The sequence below is a fragment of the Excalfactoria chinensis genome, chromosome 30 (genome assembly GCF_039878825.1).
Source record: "Excalfactoria chinensis isolate bCotChi1 chromosome 30, bCotChi1.hap2, whole genome shotgun sequence".
Lineage (NCBI taxonomy): Eukaryota > Metazoa > Chordata > Aves > Galliformes > Phasianidae > Excalfactoria > Excalfactoria chinensis.
The window spans coordinates 494,050-514,608 of NC_092854.1; the positions used below are offsets into that span (position 1 = coordinate 494,050).

The 20,559-nt window shown below is 47.0% G+C and overlaps 1 protein-coding gene across 1 annotated transcript; it reads left to right on the forward strand.

Annotated features, from left to right (window-relative positions):
• The first annotated feature begins 913 nt into the window (after window positions 1-913).
• LOC140263429 (olfactory receptor 14C36-like) lies at window positions 914-1,846 on the forward strand. The gene has a single exon (XM_072358314.1). It carries the CDS (start codon window positions 914-916, stop codon window positions 1,844-1,846), a length of 933 nt encoding a protein of 310 aa, XP_072214415.1.
• The last annotated feature ends 18,713 nt before the right edge of the window (window positions 1,847-20,559 follow it).

Consider the following 20,559-nt stretch of genomic DNA (forward strand, 5'->3'; position numbering starts at 1 on the left):
CAGCCCTGAGTGCTTAGTGCTGCAGCACGGCTGCAGGCTGTGCATATGGGGCTGCAGGCGGGTGCCCAGGGCTGTCCTGCAGAGCAGGGTCCCTGCTGTGCCCCAGGGGCTGTGTGCCGGCTATGGGACTCTGCCGCCTGCCAGGCTCAGCACTCAGCCTGCCCGGGGAGCTGCCCAGGGTGCTGCGAGGAGACGTGTGGGGGGAAGGAGCCCCCCGGTAGTGGGGCTTGTGCTGCCACAGCTGCTGCCTGGGGCAGGGGGATCACAGCTCCAATGCAAACCTGAATGCATCTGAGGGCACTTTGCAAGAGGAGAGACCGGGAAGGGACTTTCCATCTCCTGCTCTGAGGGAAGGGAAGAAGGATTGTAGGCAGAAATCTAAAATGGGCTGCCTAATCTGGACACAGCTCTGAGATTCCTGAAATTCTCTTCAGTCTATTGTTTGTTTTGAGAGCAGTCACATGTGTTGTGTTTCAGCTTCTTCTCTCTCAAAGGGTGGAATTAGTTGAAATTATTATCATTTCCTCTTGACAAGAATAATGCACTTATCTTGCAAACAGGCATGTTTATCTTATAAATATTGGAAGGAACAGAGGTTGGGTTTGGGGGCTCTAAGAGCTGTGTGGGAAAAGTTATGAGACAAGAAACAGATGAGAATAACCACGGAGATGGGATAAGATTAGAAGATGACAGTAAGGCTACAACTCCATATGCTTCTTCTGATAAGGGAATGTTGAACTTCATGAAATTAAATTAAAGTTGTGGTGCTAAATGAACAATGTCATAGGAGAATTAAAAGATTTCATAATACAGCAGAAAGAGTGTCTCTGAGAATGGTTTGAACTTTTCCTTATATTCTGCACTCTGAATAGGACTTCAGCCAAGGAACAGGACAGCCAAGGAAGAAAAGCAGATGCCCAACAGCAGCTCCATCAGCGAGTTCCTCCTGCTGCCATTGGCAGACACGCGGCAGCTGCAGCTCCTGCACTTCTGGCTCTTGCTGGGCATCTACCTGGCTGCCCTCCTGGGCAACGGCCTCATCAGCACAGCCGTAGCCTGCGACCAGCGCCTGCACACCCCCATGTACTTCTTCCTGCTCAACCTGGCCCTCCTCGACCTGGGCAGCATCTCCACCACTCTCCCCAAAGCCATGGCCAACGCCCTCTGGGACACCAGGGCCATTTCCTACACAGGATGTGCTGCACAGGTTTTTTCCTTTCTCTTCTTCCTTTCAGCAGAGTTTTCATTTCTCACCATCATGTCGTATGACCGCTATGTTGCCATCTGCAAGCCCCTGCACTACGGGACCTTGATGGACAGCAGAGCTTGTGCCACCATGGCAGCAGCTGCCTGGGGCGCTGGGCTTCTCTATTCCCTGCTGCACACTGCCAGTACGTTTTCACTGCCTCTCTGCCAAGGCAATGTTGTCAACCAGTTTTTCTGTGAAATCCCCCAGATCCTCAAGCTCTCCTGCTCAGACTCCTACCTCAGGGAAGTTGTGCTTCTCATTTTTAGTGTCAGTTTAGCCTTTGGGTGTTTTGTTTTCATAGTTGTGTCCTATGTGCAGATCTTCAAGGCCGTGCTGAGGATGCCCTCTGAGCAGGGACGGCACAAAGCCTTCTCCACGTGCCTCCCTCACCTGGCCGTGGTCTCCCTATTTGTCAGCACTGGCATTTTTGCCTACCTGAAGCCCTTCTCCATTTCCTCCCCATCTGTGGATCTGATGATGGCAATTCTGTACTCTGTGTTTCCTCCAACTCTAAACCCTATTATCTACGGCATGAGGAACAGGGAGATCAAGCATGCTCTCAGCGTGTTGTTGCAATACACACTTCACAATCAATAAAGTGCACATCTTCCTCACATAATTCCCTGTGGTGGTTTATTATTTTTTAGACTAGTTTCTATTTTTGATTATTTGTGATACACTAATCTGCAAAAATACCCTGCAATTTATTTCACTATTTCTTTCCAATCCGTTTTCCATTTTCTCACTCCAAGGGCTCATGTAAACATGAAACCAGATTCCCTAGTTGGTTAAAAGGTACCTAAAAAGCTTTCAAAATAGACTTTTTCTTATCTCTTCTCTCTTCCTTCCTTGCCTGGGTCCTGTGCAGGTACAGGAGCACAACATGCTCTTTTCAATCTTGCTCTATTTACACTGCCACAATGCTCTCAAGTCCTCGCATTTGTGCACGCCTGAAAGGTCTTGCGTGTATCACTAAAGCCCTGTTTTCTCTACAGCAGCACTCTGGGACAGCAGTCAGTAATCGGTAAAGTGAATGGCTGCGCCAGGGCTGGTCTCCTTGCTGGCAATGTCTTGTAGTTATCTAGATCAATCTATGTCCATGACAGAGGGGGCAGTAGGCTTGTGGCCCCCCTGGGCCCCAACAAATTAAAAGGGAACAGGGTGGGCAGATGGGAGCTAGGCTCAAGGAAACCAACAGAACAGCGGCAATGACCTAAGGAGGAAAACTAGTTTTACTAACCATAATATGTGGAATACGAATAGAAAAACTACAAAACCATGACATTCCACCCCTGATTCTACATCATTACATCATGCTTAGAAAACATATCTATATACAAATAAACAATATTTAAAGTGCATTTCACACGTAGGCCTGTATATGTCTATATACATGGAATTACTGACTGCACTCCCCCAACATCAGATTCCCTTGTGGTACACATTGAACATGCCCATCTTTCTGCATTACCTACCAAGTGTACCCTGGTCCCTGGGCAAGAACAGTTCCACGGACAGGTTTGCCATTTCCAGAGGCTGGAAGGACCCAAACAGCTTTTCCCAACACGTTCTTTACATGTACAGCATGAACCTTATCTCCTTCTATAGTGTGTAGGGAGCTGGATTGGCTAGGACCATCACGATTGACAGATCCTCTAGTATTGACCAACCAAGTGGCTTCTGCCAGATGCTTATCCCAGTGTTTAAATGTTCTGCCACCCATTGCTTTCAACATAGTATTCAACAACCCATTGTATCATTCACTTTTTCCAGAAGCTGGTGCACGGTAGGGGATATGATAAATCCACTCAATGCCTTTGACCCAAGTATTTCTAAGGTAATTTTTGAAAGGTGTCCCATTTTCAGACTCACTTCTTTCTGGGGTGCCATGTTGCCACAGGACTTGTTTCTCAAGACCCAATATGGTGTTTTGAGTGGTAGCATGGGGTACTGCTTATCTTTCAAGCCACCCAGTGGTTGTCACCACCATGGTAAGAACATAAAGCTTACCACTGCGAAATCGTGGCAAGAGGAAATCATCAACCTGCCACGCCTCCCCATATTTATACTTTTGCCGTCGCCCTTCATCCCAGAGAAATTTCATCCTCTTGGCTTGTTTAATTATGGCCCATGTTTCACAAGCTTGAATAACCTGAGCAATAGCATCCATAGCTAAGTCCACCCTTGGTCTCTTGCCCACTTCTATGTTGAGTCTCTTCCTTGATGTCCTGAAGTCTCATGGGCCCACCGAGCTTGGAATAATCCACCCTTGTTCTGCTAGTCCAAGTCTGTTTGAGCCACCTCAGTTCTGGCAGCTCGATCAACCTGATGGTTATTTTGTTGTTCTTCAGTAGCCTTACTCTTAGGCATGTGAGCATCTACATGGCACACCTTTACAACAATATTCCTTATTCGGGCAGCAATATCTTTCCACAGTTCAGCAGCCCAAATAGGTTTACCCTTTCATTGCCAGTTGTTTTGTTCCCACTGCTGTAACCACCCCCATAAGGCATTTGCCACCACCCATGGGTCAGTATAAAGATGAAGCATCGGCCACCTCTCCCGTTCAGCTACATCTAGAGCTAGCTGAACAGCCTTTACCTCTGCAAATTGGCTTGACTCTCCTTTGCCTTCAGTGGCCTCTGCAACTTGTCGTGTGGAACTCCATACAGCAGCTTTCCATCTGCAACGTTTCCCTACAATATGACACAATCTGTCTGTGAATAGGGCAAATTTCTTTTCATTTTCTGGTAGCTCGTTGTATGGTGGGGCCTCTTTAGCACGTGACACCTCCTCTGCAGGTGATGTCACAAACTTTTTACCCTCAGGTCAGTCCATGATCACCTCTAGGATTCCAGGACGGCTGAGTTTCTCCATCCGAGCTCATTGTGTGATTAGTAAAATCCACTTACTCCAAGTGGCATCAGTAGAATGATTTGTGGAGGGAACCTGTCCTTTATAGATCCAATTTATTACTGGCAAGCGAGGTGCTAGAAGGAGCTGTACTTCTGTACCAACTACTTCAGAAGCAGCCCGAACCCCCTCATACACGGCTAAGATCTCCTTCTCAGTTGGAGTGTAGCGCTCTTCAGACCCCTTATACGCTCGACTCCAAAATCCCAGGGGTCGGCCTTGGGTCTCTCCTGAGGCTCTCTGACACAAACTCCAAGTGGGACATTTCTCTCCAGCAGCAGTGTAGAGGATGTTCTTTACATCCTGTCCCGTCCGTACTGGCCCCAAGGCCACGGCACGGGCTATCTCTTGCTTTATCTGCTTGAAAGCTTGCTGCTGTTCAGAACCCCATGAGAAATTATTCTTTTTTAGTGTCACCTGATAGAAGGGGCTCACAATGTGGCTGTAGTTTGGGACATGCATTCTCCAAAAACCCACTACTCCCAAGAAAGATTGGGTCTCTGTCTTGTTGGTGGGCGGAGACATAGCAATGATTTTGTCAATCACATCTGCTGGGATGTGACGACGCCCATCTTGCCATTTTATACCTAAGAATTGAATTTCCTGGGCAGGCCCCTTCACTTTGCTGTGCTTAATAGCAAAACCAGCTTGCAAAAGAATTTGGATTATTTGCTTTCCTTTCTTGAAAACTTCCGCTGCTGTATCACCCCACACAACAATATCATCAATATACTGCAAGTGCTCGGGAGCATTACCCTGCTCCAAAACAGTTTGGATCAACCCATGGCAAATGGTTGGGCTGTGTTTCCACTCCTGGGGTAGACGGTTCCAGGTGTACTGAACACCTCTCCAGGTAAAAGCAAACTGTGGCCTACATTCTGCAGCCAATGGGACGGAAAAGAAGGCATTAGCAGTGTCAGTGGTGGCATACCACTTGGCTTCTTTTGACTCCAGTTCATACTGGAGTTCTAGCATGTCTGGTACAGCAGCACTCAATGGGGGTGTGACTTCATTCAGACCATGGTAATCCACCGTCAGCCTCCATTCTCCACTGGCTTTACGCACTGGCCATATGGGACTGTTAAAAGGCGAGTGAGTTTTGCTAATCACTCCCTGATTTTCTAGTTGACGAATTAACTTGTGAATGGAAAGTAATGAGTCCCTGTTGGTGCGGTATTGCCGTCTGTGCACCACTTTGGTGGCAATTGGTACCTCTTGGTCTTTTACCTGGAGCAACCCCACAGCAGAAGGATCATCTGACAGATCAGGTAAAACTGACAGCTGCTTAACACCGTTTGTGTTAACAGCAGCTATTCCAAAGGCCCATCGATACCCCTTGGGATCCTTAAAATATCCCATCCTGAGGTAATCGATACCCAATATACATGGAGCCTCTGGACCAGTCACTATAGGGTTTTTTTGCCAGTCTTTACCAGTGAGGCTTATTTCGGCCTCCAATATAGTCAATTCTTGGGAACCCCCAGTCACTCCATGGATATGTATTGATTGTGTCCCTTGGTGACTGGAGGGCATTAGGGTGCACTGTGCACCAGTGTCCACCAGGGCCTTATATTTCTGTGCTTGAGATGTGCCAGGCCACCTAATCCACACAGTCCAGTATACTCTCTTGTCCCTTTCCCCCCCCGGCTCGTGGCAGAGCCCCTCTCTTGGTTACCTCGGTGGCTTTTAGCAACTGGAGCCTTTCCCCTTCTGGAAGGGTCCGCCTTGATGACTGACTTGCGTTGTAATTCTTTCACTTGTGCCTGGAGTGCAGAAGTGGGTGAATTACTCCACTTCTTTATATCCTCCCCATGACTATGCAGGAAAAACAACAAGGCAAAACATATGACCTTACTGTTGTCATTTGCTCCAGCACGAAGACGTCTCTTTTTTATGGTTGAGATCTTCAATGATACAGGATGGGAGGATCTTGCTTTGTTTAGTTTTCCCGATAGGCCATTGTGGGAATCCTGGTCCCCATCATCTGGTACCACCATGGATTCATCAATATCGGGCACGGTAGTCAATATATCTATAATATCATTCTGTGTGTTTTCCATCTTATCTAACCTTTTAATTGTGTTTTCCACTTTATCTAACCTTTTAATTGTGTTTTCCACTTTATCTAACCCTTTAATTTCGGCAAACTTCTATAGTATTTATAAATAACTCAATTCCATGAATTTTATCAATCAGTTCACTCACAAGGGGTTCCCTTGCCCCTGTGCCATATATTATTGCTAGTGCACTAGCATGCTCTCTTGGTGCAGTCCTTGTAAATGCACGCCACATAAGCAGTGAAACATGGACTGTCTCAGGATCATGTAATTGGTTGGGATCATCATGTCTGAAGTTAGGGTTGTATAGCATTTCCACCACAGCACGTTCTCTCAAATGTCGCATACCGGTCTCTATATCAGTCCATTTCTTTTCCTCAGGTGTCAAGTCCTGTTTAAGGGGAAATCTTTCTTTTACTGCTAACAGCATCCTCTTCCAGAGGGTGTAGGACTCATCTTGGCATGTGCTAATACCTCTATCCACACGTGAGTCCCTGGAAATGCTACCCAGTTGGCGAGCTTCATTGCCATCGAGCCATACACTGTTGGCCCCATTGTCCCAACATCGAAGTAACCAAGCGGCTATAGATTCTTTTGGGTGGCGTGCATAGTCCTTTCTTAGATCCCTAATTTCACTCAGTTTTAAAGATCAATCAGTAAGAGTTGTGATTTTTTCCTCACCTTTTGCTCTTCCAGGAGTCCTTGGTGTTGATGGCGGCAACTGTGTTGATGAGCCCCCCCCATTTGAAGTTTTGGGGACAAAAAATTCTCGCATAGAAAATCTAATTTTTGGCTCCTCCTCTCCTATTTCCTCTATTTCCTCCAGTTCACCCTCCCTTTCTTTTCTCTTTTCTTCTGCCTCCTCCTGCTCTTCTATCACCCTCTGCTCTTCTACCTCCCCTGGTTCTTCTAACTGAGTTGAAACTCGTTTTGTTTTTCATCCTCTTACAGGGGCAACCAACATTGAATCTGGTGCCCCCTGTGGTTGATCAGATTGGCTGATTTTAATGCCCTCCAATTTAGCTTGGAGTCCATCTCTGAGGGCGTTCAGTTCAGACTCAAGGATGTCCCTCTCAGACTGGAGGGTATCATACATGGACTGGAGGGCAGTTATGTCCTTCCGTAGGGAGTTACGATCAAACAGGATGGTACTGTACTCAGTCCAGAGGTTGTCGCGCTCAAACCGGAGGGTGTCTCGCTCAGATCGGAGGGTGTTAGGCTTGAACTGGAGGATGTTGTGCTCAGACTGGAGGGCATCTCGCTCAGATTGAAGAGCGTTACACTTTGAAAAGAGGGAGTTGCGCTCAGACTGGAGGGCGTCAATCTCGGACCAGAGGGCGTCTCGCTCGGATCGGAGAGTATTATGCTCGGACTGGAGGGCATTGTGCTTGGACTGGAGGGCGTTATACTCGGACCAGAGGGCGTCTCACTCGGATCAGAGAGTATTACGCTCGGACTGGAGGGTGTTGTGCTCGAACCGGAGGGCGTTGTACTTGGACCGGAAAATGTCGCGCTTGGGCTGGAGAGTGTCGTGTTTGGACTGGAGGGTGTCGTGCTCTGACTGGAGAGTGTCGCGCTCAGACTGGAGAGTGTTGAGTTCAGACTGGAGAGTGTCGCGCTCGGACTGGAGGGCATCACGTTCGGACCGGAGAGCGTCGCGCTCGGATTGCAGGGTGTCTCGCTCAGATTGGAGAGCCTCTCCCACATGCCAGAATGCGTCTCGTTGTAGGAGACCATTTCTCTCAGCAAGGAGACTCCTTTTCTCAGCCCTAAGACTCTCTCTCTCAGCTTCCAAAACTTTTTCTCTCTCTGCCTTTTCAGCTCTGAGACTCTCTCTCTCAGCTCTGAGACTCTCTCTCTCAGCTCCGAGACTCTTTGGAATGGTATTGAATAGGGCCCAATAAGCTTTAGCCAGGCCCCAAATCATTTGTGCCTCCTGAGATCTGCCTGAGCCACAACATTCCTGCCTCAAATATGCAATCAAACTCTCAGGATTCTTCAAGTGTTCAGGAGTAAAGCTCCATGACACTGAAGATGTCTTTCCCTTAAAAATCTCTCCAAAACCTCTCCACACTCCCTGCCATTCAGTATTCTCTGGTTCTGGGGAAGACTTCCTCAGAATGTAATAAATCCAGAAACCGATAATCAACAGCAAGTTCAGGGAGATTGACATGATTGACAACATTGACACTGTGGTCAACTAGGCTTTCCAAAACTGCATAAAAGATTCAAAAAAGGAATGAGGAACATGCTCGAAAACCACCATTTCTGTAATATTAGTTGCTCCTTCTGGAGCTTCTGGAGCTTTATGCAGGTACCAAGTAAGCATTTCTAAAAATGTTTTCAATCGATTGTATATGCCTATAGCCCCATAGATAAAAGTGGCGAGCTAAATTATGGCCCAATAGGTTTGGATCATTACAAAGGAAGAACCAATAGCATGCAGTCCTTTGTAAAATAATTTAATTAGAGGCCACATTTTTATTTATTTATTTATTTTCATCAACAGCGGGGGGGAAAAAAAAAAAAAAGGTAGGGCTCAAGTTTACAAAGTAGATCTTAAGGTTTACAAAATATACCAGGCTGTTGGCAGTCTGCCTGGATTTCAAGACCTCAAAGTTTGTAAACTATTCCAGGGTATTGGCGGTCCGCCTGGACTTTCAAGGTCAAGCTCCCAGGTGCAGAAACGTAAAATTAAATAGCTCCTTAACGAGAAAAAACTCTGTAAAAACTCTGCAGCTCTGTAAGAAGCTAAAAGAACAGCAGAAAAAAAAAAAGGGCCAATGACATCCTGAGTTGGATCAGGAATGGTGTGGTGAGCAGGACTAAGGAAGTCATCCTGCCCCTGTACTCGGCATTGGTGAGGCCTCACCTCGAGTACTGTGTCCAGTTTTGGGCACCTCAGTACAAAAAAAACATGGATGTACTGGAGCAGGTCCAGAGAAGGGCAACGAGGCTTGTGAAGGGCTTGGAAAATCAACCCTATGTGGTAAGGCTGAGGAAGCTGGGGCTGTTTAGTCTGAGGAAGAGGAGGCTGAGGGGAGACCTTATTGCTCTCTTCCAGTATCTGAAAGGTGCTTACAGTGAGAGCGGGGCAGGTCTCTTCTCACTAGTGACAAGTTACAGGATGAGGGGAAATGGCCACAAGTTGCACCAAGGTAAGTTTAGGTTGGGCATTAAGAAACACTTCTATACAGAAAGGATAGCTAAACACTAGAATAGGCTCCCTAGGGAGGTGGTAGTCTCTGGATGCGTTTAAGAGCCATTTGGATGTGGTGCTCAGAGATATGATTTAGCAGAGGGTTGTTACAGTTGGGGTACTATGGTTAGGCTGTGGTTGGACTTGATGATCTTCTAGATCTCTTCCAAACTGGGTAATTCTATGATTCTATGATAGTTGATATGATTAGTAATGACACCCTTTACTTTGTGCCCTCAGGGAGCCTGGCTATGGAGGAGAGAAGGGAGGACACTTCCATAGAATCCTAGAATCACAAGGTTGGAAAGGACCTACAAGATCATCCAGTCCACTTTCCAGCAGTCCCAAAGCCTCCCTCTCATTTCTTCTTTCCCTGGAGCTCCAGAGCTAGTTGCTCTAACTCCTGAGGATTTTGACTATCTGTGGGATGCTCAAACCAGCATGCTCCCATTGCTATGTGTCCTTAATGTGTTTCAGGTTATGTCTCAGATTAAACAATTATTCAAGAATGTCCCTGAGAGATCTGCCCCAAGGTGATTCCTGTGGTGATTCCAGCTCTGGCGGTGAGCTCTGAAGTTGCTCCAATTCCTGCAACAGCCCAACAGCTGCTCCAGCTCCTGCAGTTAACCCCTTGGCTGTTAAAACCCCTGCAAAAGGTCCTGGATGTGTAAACAGATATGCATATCTATTGGTATCTATGCATACGTTTGCAACTGCCTATATGGTATGTATGTGAAAATATATTATATGTATCATATATGTATATATGCATAGGTCATAATTATTATCCTTTTCTTTTTCTCTGTCTTAGTAAATAGCTTTAACCGAGAAAATTCTAAACCACTGCGCTGCCCTGAGTCCCTTACAGATCTCCTTGAGACTCTTGAATCTGTCCAGGTCATGCAGTGAAGAGCACCAGAAAATCTCAAGGTCATCTCAGGGAGCAGCTCCTGAGGTATATTCCTTACACCAGCTTTGGAAGAGGCCTCTAGTTCTCTGGTCCTGCTCTGAAGAGGCCCTCTTGTTATGGCAGTGCCTGCAAGGAGACCAGCTCTGACACAGCTGTTCATATTGCCAGCTACTGACTGCAGCCCCGGAGTGCTGCTGTAGAGACAACAGGACTGTTGTCAGACACACAAGACCTTCAGGCCTGCACAAAGGAGAGGACTCAAGTCCTCAGTGCACTGTGGCAGTGTAACGAGAGCAGGAATGGAATGATGTGCAATTTATGAAAGCTGGAATAGTGCTTATTTCAACACTCTGCTGAGAGCGTGCTTGATCTCCCTGTTTCTCATGCTGTAGACAATAGGGTTAACTGTTGGAGGAGCCACTGAGTAGAGAAGTGCCACTGTCAGATGAGGAGCTTAAAAAGAAACCAGCAAGTTCCAAGGAACGTAATGGTCCTTAAGTCCTCTATGCGATGCTCTTAAGATGGAGGGACCAGGAAAAGAATAAAGGAGAGATTAAGGAGTAAAGTTGAAAAAAACAAAACAAAAACAAAAACAAACAAACAAACAAAAACCAAAAACCAAAGGGGTTTGCTGTGACCTGACATGTGCTAGCCCTGAGCTCTGGGAGAGGGCAAAAAGCAGAGGGTGAGCAGATAGTTTTAACAAAGAGAAAACACAGTGGCAACAATCTGTGGAGGAAGGGTAATTTACTAAATGTAACCAAATCAAACAAAACAAGAGAGAGAAGAGTACCCAAAACAGGAGTCAAACGACAATAGTGTGAGGGCATCATGTGCTTTTCTCTGTGGGGAGCTGAGACAGCCAGAGTCAGAGAGCAGCTGGGATACGGTCCCGAGTGCAGCGATAGAATGTAAGGGCACGGGAGATATACGTTGGGTGCCATCAAGAAAAATTAAGCCAGAGGTTGGTGGTGAAAAAGAAATTGTCAGGGAATTAACAAGAGCTGAGTATCCTCTTCTAGGACCTCTTGATCGGACGCCCAAGGAATCCTGAACTGACGGAGCGCAGAAGAACTTTCTTGTGGATACTGAAGAAAAAGAAACCTAAGATCCCAGAGAAACAATCCCTGCTGCCTACAAGAACTGCCATGTTAATGCTGTTGTGTCTTTTGTCTCTGTGTTGGTCACCGGTGGGGGGTGTTCATTTGATTCAACAACCCGGGAATTTGTGGGTTACTTGGGCCAAACAAACAGGGCGAAGGGACAGGGATCGGAGAGATATATCTGGAACAACTTCACTGCAAAGGCACTACTGCCAGGTATATCTTTGATTTGTGGTGACCGGACATGGCAAGGGGTACCAGCAAATGCTGTGGAGGGACCTTGTTATCTGGGAAGGCTAACCATCCTGTCCCCACGTGCCTTCGAGTGGGTACAGTTGGCCAGAGACATGACTAAAGCTCAGAAGAAGCAGAACATCCATACGCTGAAGTCGGACTGCAGTGACGGAGTTTGCCTTTGGGGACCAACTGCACGAATCTTCGCATCCATTTTAACCCCAGGAGTTGCCGCAGCGCAGGCACTGAAGGAGATAGAAAGACTAGCCTGTTGGTCCATAAGACAGGCCAATGCAACTTCCGCACTGCTAAGTGAACTACTCGTGGACGTTGATAGCATTAGACATGCCGTGCTTCAAAATAGAGCGGCGATTGATTTCTTGCTTCTAGCACAGAACCATGGGTACAAGCATTTTGAAGGGATGTGTTGTTTTAATCTGAGTGATCACCGTGAATCTTTACATAAGAAATTGGAGTGGTTAAAAGAACATACGGGAAAAACTGGAATACAGGATGATCCTTTTGGGGATTGGTTGGAGAGCTGGTTTGATAAAATTGCACCATGGTTCAAGCAGTTGCTTAAGATGTTAGTTGTAGGGCTTCTTATGCTTTTTGCATTAGTGTTGTGTGTGCCATGTGAATTTCACTGCTTGCTAGGTTGCTTACAGCGTATGGCTGAAAAGATGATTTTCACGCAAATAGAATATCATAAGATGCAGGATAGGCTTTAGGGTAAGAATTAGGGATTAGGTATTAGGAATGAATGGGGTTTATTAGTTGGGTGTATTAGTGGGTTTATAGTGTTGAGTATTGTAACAAGTTAGGCTTTCTTAGCATGGGGAGGGGGAGATGTTGTGTATTAGGCGAAATACGGGGAATATCGGGCTGTTACGTGGCAGGCCCTCCCCCATTTCTGGAAGGATCAGTGATGTGTACAAGGTAGTAGGTGTATTCAAAAGGCATAGTTTATATAAGTGTGTGTTTGCTTCAATAAATCGCCATTTTACCGCTCATCTCCTTGGTGTCACTTTGGTAACTGGCCTAGCTGCGAACTTCTAGGGAGTCAAGATCGTAAAGTCATCGGTGGCCGTAAAGCCTTCACCGGAGTCCCACCCTGCTTCGTCTTCACGCCACGTCCTCTGGGGATGCCGACCCCACAACCCCCAACCGGGAACCCAAAATGCCCCAAACAGTGGTAACACAGAAAGAGGACATTAACTCTTTAACTTCCACTGTTCTGCGTGATGTTCTGTTGTGGAATATCAACAATAGAAATCACAACACCACCACACAGAGGCACTGACAGACGTGAACCTGAAAGCACAGACCCCAGCCAGGAGCCCAGGGATGGCCTGTCAGCTGTTGCAGGATGAAGTCACCGCACAGCTTGATGAACAGCCGTGTGCTTCCTGCTGGACTGTGGGTTTCTGAGAACATCCAACCCCAACAGCTCCAGAAATGTCTCACAAGAAGGAGAACAGACAGAGTCACTGAAAATCCTTTATTCTGTTAAGGTTCACAGACAGCCTGGTTCATTATGTACAGTGCGTCTGGTCTACACTACAAAAGTAAAGAGTAACTGATTTGAATAATGTTGTGATAGTGAATAGCAATACAGTATATATACATACAGTATATATATATATATATATATAAAAGAATAAGTTTTAATACATTACAGTTATAAAAACTGATCAAAACAAAAAGAAACAAAGAGTTTGCATCAGTAAAAAGGATGAGTTCTAAAAGAAGGGCAGTTCAATATTTGTGAAACATATTTTGTCATCATTTTCCTGACTGCATCCTTGACTTCCTGGCTCCTCATGCTGTAGATGAGGGGGTTCACTTCTGGAGGTACCACAGAATATAGAAGTGCCACCATCAGGTCCATGGATGAGGAAGAGAGAGAGGGGGGCTTCAGGTAGGCAAAAATGCCAGTGCTGACAAACAGGGAGACCACAGCCAGGTGAGGAAAACATGTGGAGAAGGCTTTGTGCCGTCCCTGCTCAGAGGGCATCCTCAGCACAGCCATGAAGATTTGCACATAGGACACAACTATGAAAACAAAACACCCAAAGCCTAAACTGACACTAAGAATGATAACCACAAGTTCCCTGAAGTAGGAGCCTGAGCAGGAGAGCTTGAGGATCTGGGGTATTTCACAGAAAAACTGGTTGACAACATTGCCTTGGCAGAGAGGTAGTGAAAACGTACAGGCAGTGTGCAGCAGAGAATTGGGAACCCCAGCGCCCCAGGCAGCTGCTGCCATGGTGGCACAAGCTCTGCTGTCCATCAAGGTCCCATAGTGCAGGGGCTTGCAGATGGCAACATAGCGGTCATAGGACATGATGGTGAGAAGGGAAAGCTCTGCTGAGAAGAAGAAGACAAAGAAACACAGCTGTGCAGCACATCCTGCATAGGAGATGGCCCTGGTGTCCCAGAGGGCGTTGGCCATGGCTTTGGGGAGAGTGGTGGAGATGAAGCCCAGGTCGAGGAGGGCCAGGTTGAGGAGGAAAAAGTACATGGGGGTGTGCAGGCGGCGGTCGCAGGCTACGGCTGTGCTGATGAGGCCGTTGCCCAGGAGGGCAGCCAGGTAGATGCCCAGCAAGAGCCAGAAGTGCAGGAGCTGCATCTGCCGCGTGTCTGCCAACGGCAGCAGGAGGAACTCGCTGATGGAGCTGCTGTTGGGCATCTGCTGTTCCTGGGCTTGGAGTCCTGTTCAGATCGCAGAAGATAATGACAAGTCCAAATCAATCTCAGAGACAGTCCTGCTATACTATAAAAGTTCTCCTTTCCCTTTGGAAAACGATCATTTACATCCAGAAGCTGAATTAATTTTCATGAGCATCACCATCCCTTAAGAAGATTAGGGAGCTCTTGCTTTCTTCTCATTTCATAATAGTATCCCAGCCTCCTGTATATTTTCTTCTTTACTGCAGCTGCTCTTAGAGACCCCAGCCCCTGCCTCTGTGCACTTCAAATTGTCTCAGGGAAATCAGTGTGTTAACAGGACAAGTGAACTATTATTGTCTTCAGAAAACAACTATAACTGAACCTTTAAGGAAGGAGAGGCTGAAAGCACTACCTGTGTGAATGTTCACAAAACAACAGATGGATTGCAGAGATATTGGGGAGTCTCAGAGCTGTGTTCAGATTAGGCAGCCCATTTTAGATTTCTACCTGCAACCCTCTTTTCTCTCTCTAAGAACAGGAAATGGAAAATCCCTGCCTTGGTGTTTCTGTTGCAAAGAGCCCTTAGAAACATCCTGCTGTGCAGTGGAGCTGTGATCCCCTGCCCCAGGCGGCAGCTGTGGCAGCACAAGCCCTGCCGGGGGGCTCCTTCCCCCCACACGTCTCCCCGCAGCACCCTGGACAGCTCCCCGGGCAGGCTGAGTGCTGAGCCTGGCAGGCGGCAGAGTCCCATAGCCGGCACACAGCCCCTGGGGCACAGCAGGGACCCTGCTCTGCAGGACAGCCCTGGGCACCCGCCTGCAGCCCCGGCTGCACAGCCTGCAGCCGTGCTGGGACACGCAGCCCTCAGGGCTGTGCTCTGATGCTGAAGCACGGAAGCCCTCAGCTGGAGCAGAAATCCTTTTCCACAAGAAAGAATCATGCAGTGCCTGCAGCCAGATCTTCTATGGGATGTCCCAGATTTAGTTAACCCTCTATGAATAGCAGCTATATGGCCTGAAGTGAGACTCACCGTGCCATTGCCTGTGAGCAATTCTCCTGCAGCGTGCTCTCAGCCTGCTCACACCTCACACATCCTGGAAGCTCTCTCGCCTTTCTCTCCTCTCCTTCTGTCACCTGCAGGCTGTGCTGTGCACAAGAGATGATCCTGGGCACAGCTGTCTCTCTGCAGCTTTGCCCTCTTTTATGATCTCCCTGTATCCCAGGAGCCCAGCCCAGCTCAGCACACCAGAGGATTTGAGTTTCTCTTCCTCACTGCTTCCTCTGGGGCTCCAAGGCTCCCTGATCCTGATAGACAGCAGGGTCATCTCTGGAAAAGGCATTTGGATGTCAGTTAATTTTTTTGAACGGTTGGCACAGACTGATTCCAGAAGCATGGATTGGAGTTGCAGAATCAAAATCTATAACCTGGAGTTAATTATCAAGCAGGAATGCATGTATTCGGTGCAGAGTGAAAAGGGATCACTCCTATCTTGCACGCCAGCAAGCAGAAGTGTTACATATTTAAAAGTCAAGCCAATACATATTCAACATATTTCCTGGAACTCATCTACGTATTCATTATTTTCCAGGTACTCATTTACATTCTGCCCCTCTGTCCAGCATTTGAGCTGTTTGTAGCTGGGTTCTCCCTGTAGTGGTCATGGGGATGAAATCAGACATCTTCCGTGCAAGGGCTCAATGACTTCCACTCTCTGTCCTTTTTACCCCATCATGTTTGATAGAAGTAGTCTGCTTCTGGCCGCCTTCTTCCATTTAGTGTGCAGGATGCTCTTTCTTTATCGTAACCGCACAACCTACTTCATTGTGGGCCCACATACCTAACTTCTAACTTTGAGTTGTACTGAGGGCTTCATACCTGGACACAGCACTCCAGATAGGGACTCACAAGAGCACAGTAGAGAGGGACAATCACTTCCCTAACCCTGCTGGCCACCCCTCTCCTGATGGAGCCCAGGATACAATTTGCCTTCCGGGCTGCCAGAGCGCACTGCTGGCTCATGTTAAGTTTCTCATCCATCAGGACCCCCAGGTCCTTCTCTGCTGAGCTGCTCTCAAGGATCACTCCTCCTAGTTTGTACAGGTGCCTGGGTTTCTTCCAGCCCAAGTGCAAAACCTTGCACTTTGCTGTGTTGAACCTCATTTGGTTCACACAGGCCCAACTTTCATGCCGGTCAAGGTCCCCCTGAATGGCATCTCTCCCTTCCTCCACGTCTACTGCACCACTCAGCATTGTGTCATCAGCAAACTTGCTGAGAGTGCACTCAATTCCATCATCAATGTAATTGATAAAGCTGCTAAATAGCAAGGGTCCCAAGACAGACCCCTGGGGCACACCGCTCGTTACCAGCCTCCACCAGGACATAGAGCCATTGATCACCACCCTCTGTCTGCAGCCTTTCAACCAATTTCCTATCCATCGAGTGGTCCTCCCATCAAAAACATATGCTTTCAATTTGGAGATGAGGATGTGGTGGGGGACCATGTCAGAGGCCTTACTCAAGTGCAGGTAAATGACATCGGTCGCCTTCCCTTTGTCAACCAATGCCATTGCTCTATCATAGAAGGCTACAAGATTGGTTAAACATGAGTTTCCCTTGGTGAAGCCATGCTGGCTTTCTCGCATCACATGCTCATTCCTCATGTGATTGAGGATGTCGTCCAGAAGGATGTGTTCCACAATCTTCCCAGGCACAGAGGTGAGACTCACTGGCCTTTAGTTCCCTAGGTCCTCCCTGCTCACCTTCTTGGATATGGGTGAACTACAGGTGAACTGCTCTGCCTGGATAATGGGTGCACAGAGTGGTGTGTTCACAGCCCCACAACAGAAAGCAGCTCTGAGAATTAAACCTTTTACGGACCTCTCTTCAACACTCTCCAAGGAATTCTCTCACCTGAATGGCTCTTGGGGACAGAGAAGGGAGGAAAGAAAGGAAGGGGCAAAGGAGATGTGAATTCCATCCTGACTGAGAAGTTTGAGTGAACATATTTTAAAGACCAGGTCATCACTCAGAGTTATAGTTTTCCAAAGGGTGGAGGGGCATCAGGTCCACTGCTTTGGCTTTCTAGCCAGATTTCTAGGTGTCATGGTTTTGTAATTTTTGCTATTGGTATTCCACATCTTAATATCATGTGGAGCACAGATGTGCTCCACACTTCCCTGAGGAGCACATGGGTGTGTGTGTGCTTCCAAGCTGTGCAACTTCAATTTCAAAGTAGGCTTCTCAGTCTTTGGAAAACTTTCTCTCTCTCTCTTTTTTTACTTGATTTATTAGCCTCAATTTCAATTAGATTTTATTAAATTTTGTTATCTTGTATTCCAATATCATAGTTAGTAAAATAAGTTTTCCTCCTTAGATTGTTGCTGTTTCTCTGTTAGCTTCCTTGATCCCAGCTCCCATCTCCCTACCCCTTTCTCTTTTTCCCTTCCCATTTTTTTTTGGAGGCCAGGGGGGCCCATAGGCCTACTGTTCCCTCCCCCATTTCCCCCCCCCCCATCACGGACATAGATTGATCTAGGTAACTCTGTGACAGGGACGTTTGCCTTTGATAGCTGAGACTTTTATCAGTTTCACCAGCTCCTTCAGCAGATTCTTTTGATCGTCCTAGTCTTCATCAGGTGTTTCTGATACTGCCACAGGTTCATCACGATTAATCACCAGGGACAATTCCTCCTGCAAGCCATCCTGGCTCTTCTCCATTTTATCTAGTATTTCTGTCATTTGGCAGATGGCAAGTATGGAGGCATGGGATGGTGGTAATTTTTGTTCCAATTTTTGAAGTGTTAGAATCAGTTCATAAATTGGGGGTCTTCTGTCTAGGTCTTCAAATCTATTAGTAGTTGCTACCAGAGAAATGGTATACCTCTCTGGTCTTGTTCTTGTATGCTTCCACCATATTTCCATTGTACTCGTCACTCTCTCAGGATCATGGTCTTGGTGTGGATCATTAGAAACAAATGTGGGATCTATGCCTTTTTCTCTCAAATACTGGATGCCTTTCTCAACAGTATTCCATCTTCTCAGCCCAGGCTCCAGCTCGACTTTGAAAGGATATCACAGTATCACAGTATCACAGTATCGTGCGAGTTGGAAGGAACCTTAGAGGTCATCAAGTCCAGCTCCTGGGATTCGAGCCCTCTGTGTAGCAGAGTGGCATTTCTGCCACTTATGCCATGGGGGGGATTCGAACTCCGGGCCTCTGGTGTTGCAAGCAGCAACTTATACCACTGTGCCACCGGAGGCACACAATCTTTACCTAACACATATCTTTACTTCACAACCAAGAACATTCTTTCCCAGAGGGTTGTGACTTCACCCAGACATCTACTAATCCCTCTGTCAATAGCTGAGTCTTGGGCAATGTTTCCTACTTGATGAGCTTCAGTACTATTTGGGGACACATTACTGGCCCCATTGTCCCAACATCAAAGCAACCAGGCGACAACAGTTTCATGCGGGTATCTCATAAACTCCTTTCTTGTGCCTTGGATTTCAGTCATTTTCAGGGGTTGGCAAATAGTGGTAACAGTGACTCCCTACCCATCACTCTGCTCTCCATGCCTCTTACTTCTCTCTGTTGCCTTTCTGGGTGCGAGTTTTTGAGGAGGGCCCTTCGCCTGGATCTTCCTCTTCTTCCTCCATTTCTTCTTCTTTCTGTTCCAGACATGAGGACACCTGTTTCCATTTCAGGCCTTCCACAGGGGCAACTAACACTGATACTGCTGCCGCCTGAGACTGACCAAGATCGACTTGGAGGTTTCCCGTTTTGGTTTGGGTCTCAGTTTGGAAAATCTCTCTCACCATAACAGTATTATACGGAGTTCGGTAAGCACAAGCTAAGCCCCAAATAAGTAATTCCTCCTCAGATCTTTCTGAGCTGCACCATCCCTTACTCAGATACTTGCTTCATTCCTGAGGGTCCCATGGGTGTTCAAGAGTAAAATCCCATGACACTGGGTGTCCCCACACTTCTAAGCTCTCTCCTAAACCTCTCCATATTCTGCACCACTCAGCATTCTCCAATTTTGGAGAAGGCTTCCCCCACAGAATGTAAATTACAATTACAAGGAATGCATTCAGGGAGACTGTCAACATGGTACCTAAGCTGGCACCCTGAACATGCATAAGGAACTGGGATGAGTACCTGGAGACCAGTCCAAACACTGTATTGTCAGTTACATTAACTAGGATGGAGAGGGACCAGGCAGGTATCTCCATCCATGCCCTTACTTGATTATAGGTATGTGCAACTCTGACAGAGAACATGAGGAGCTTAAAAAGAAACCAGCAAGTTCCAAGGAACATAATGGTCCATAATCCTCTATACAATGCTCTTAAGATGAAGTAGATGCCCATAGTTGCTTGCATTCTCCATGAATAATTGTCGCGGGGTTACCCCTAAATGAAAGTCCATGGCTGGGCGGCACAGGCCCCAGGAAATTAAAAAAGGAGAGAGAAATAAACAAAGGGGAAAATAATAACAACAATAATAATTAAATAAAATGGAAGGGGTTTGCTGTGACCTGGCATGTGCTGACCACACGCTGTGGGAGAGGGGAAAGGGCAGAGAGTGAGCAGATAGTTTTAACAAAGAGAAAACACAGTGGCAACAATCTGAGGAGGAAGGGTTATTTATTAAATGTAACCAAATCAAACAAAACAAGAGAGAGAAGAGTACGCAAAACAGAAGTCAAACCACGATAGTGCGAGGGTAGCACGTGCTTTTCTGCGCAGGGAGTGGAGACAGCCAGAGGCAGAGAGCAGCTGGGATCTGGTCTGGAGTCCCACCCTTCTTAATCTTCATGCCAAGTCCTCCGATGTTGCATCCCCTTCCCCCCCAAAAAAAAATGCCCCAAACGACGGTAACACAGAAAGAGGACATTAACTCTTTAACTTCCACTGTTCTGCGTGATGTTCTGTGGTGGAATAACGACAACAGAAATCACAACACCACCACACAGAGGCAATGACAGACGTGAACCTGAAAGCACAGACCCCAGCCAGGAGCCCAGGGATGGCCTGTCAGATGTCAGGAAGTCAGCGCACAGCTTGATGAACAGCTGTGTGCTTCCTGCTGGACTGTGGGTTTCTGAGAACATCCAACCCCAACAGCTCCAGAAATGTCTCACACGAAGGAGAACAGACAGAGTCACTGCACGTCCTTTATTCTGTTAAGATACACAGAGATCCTGGTTCATTATG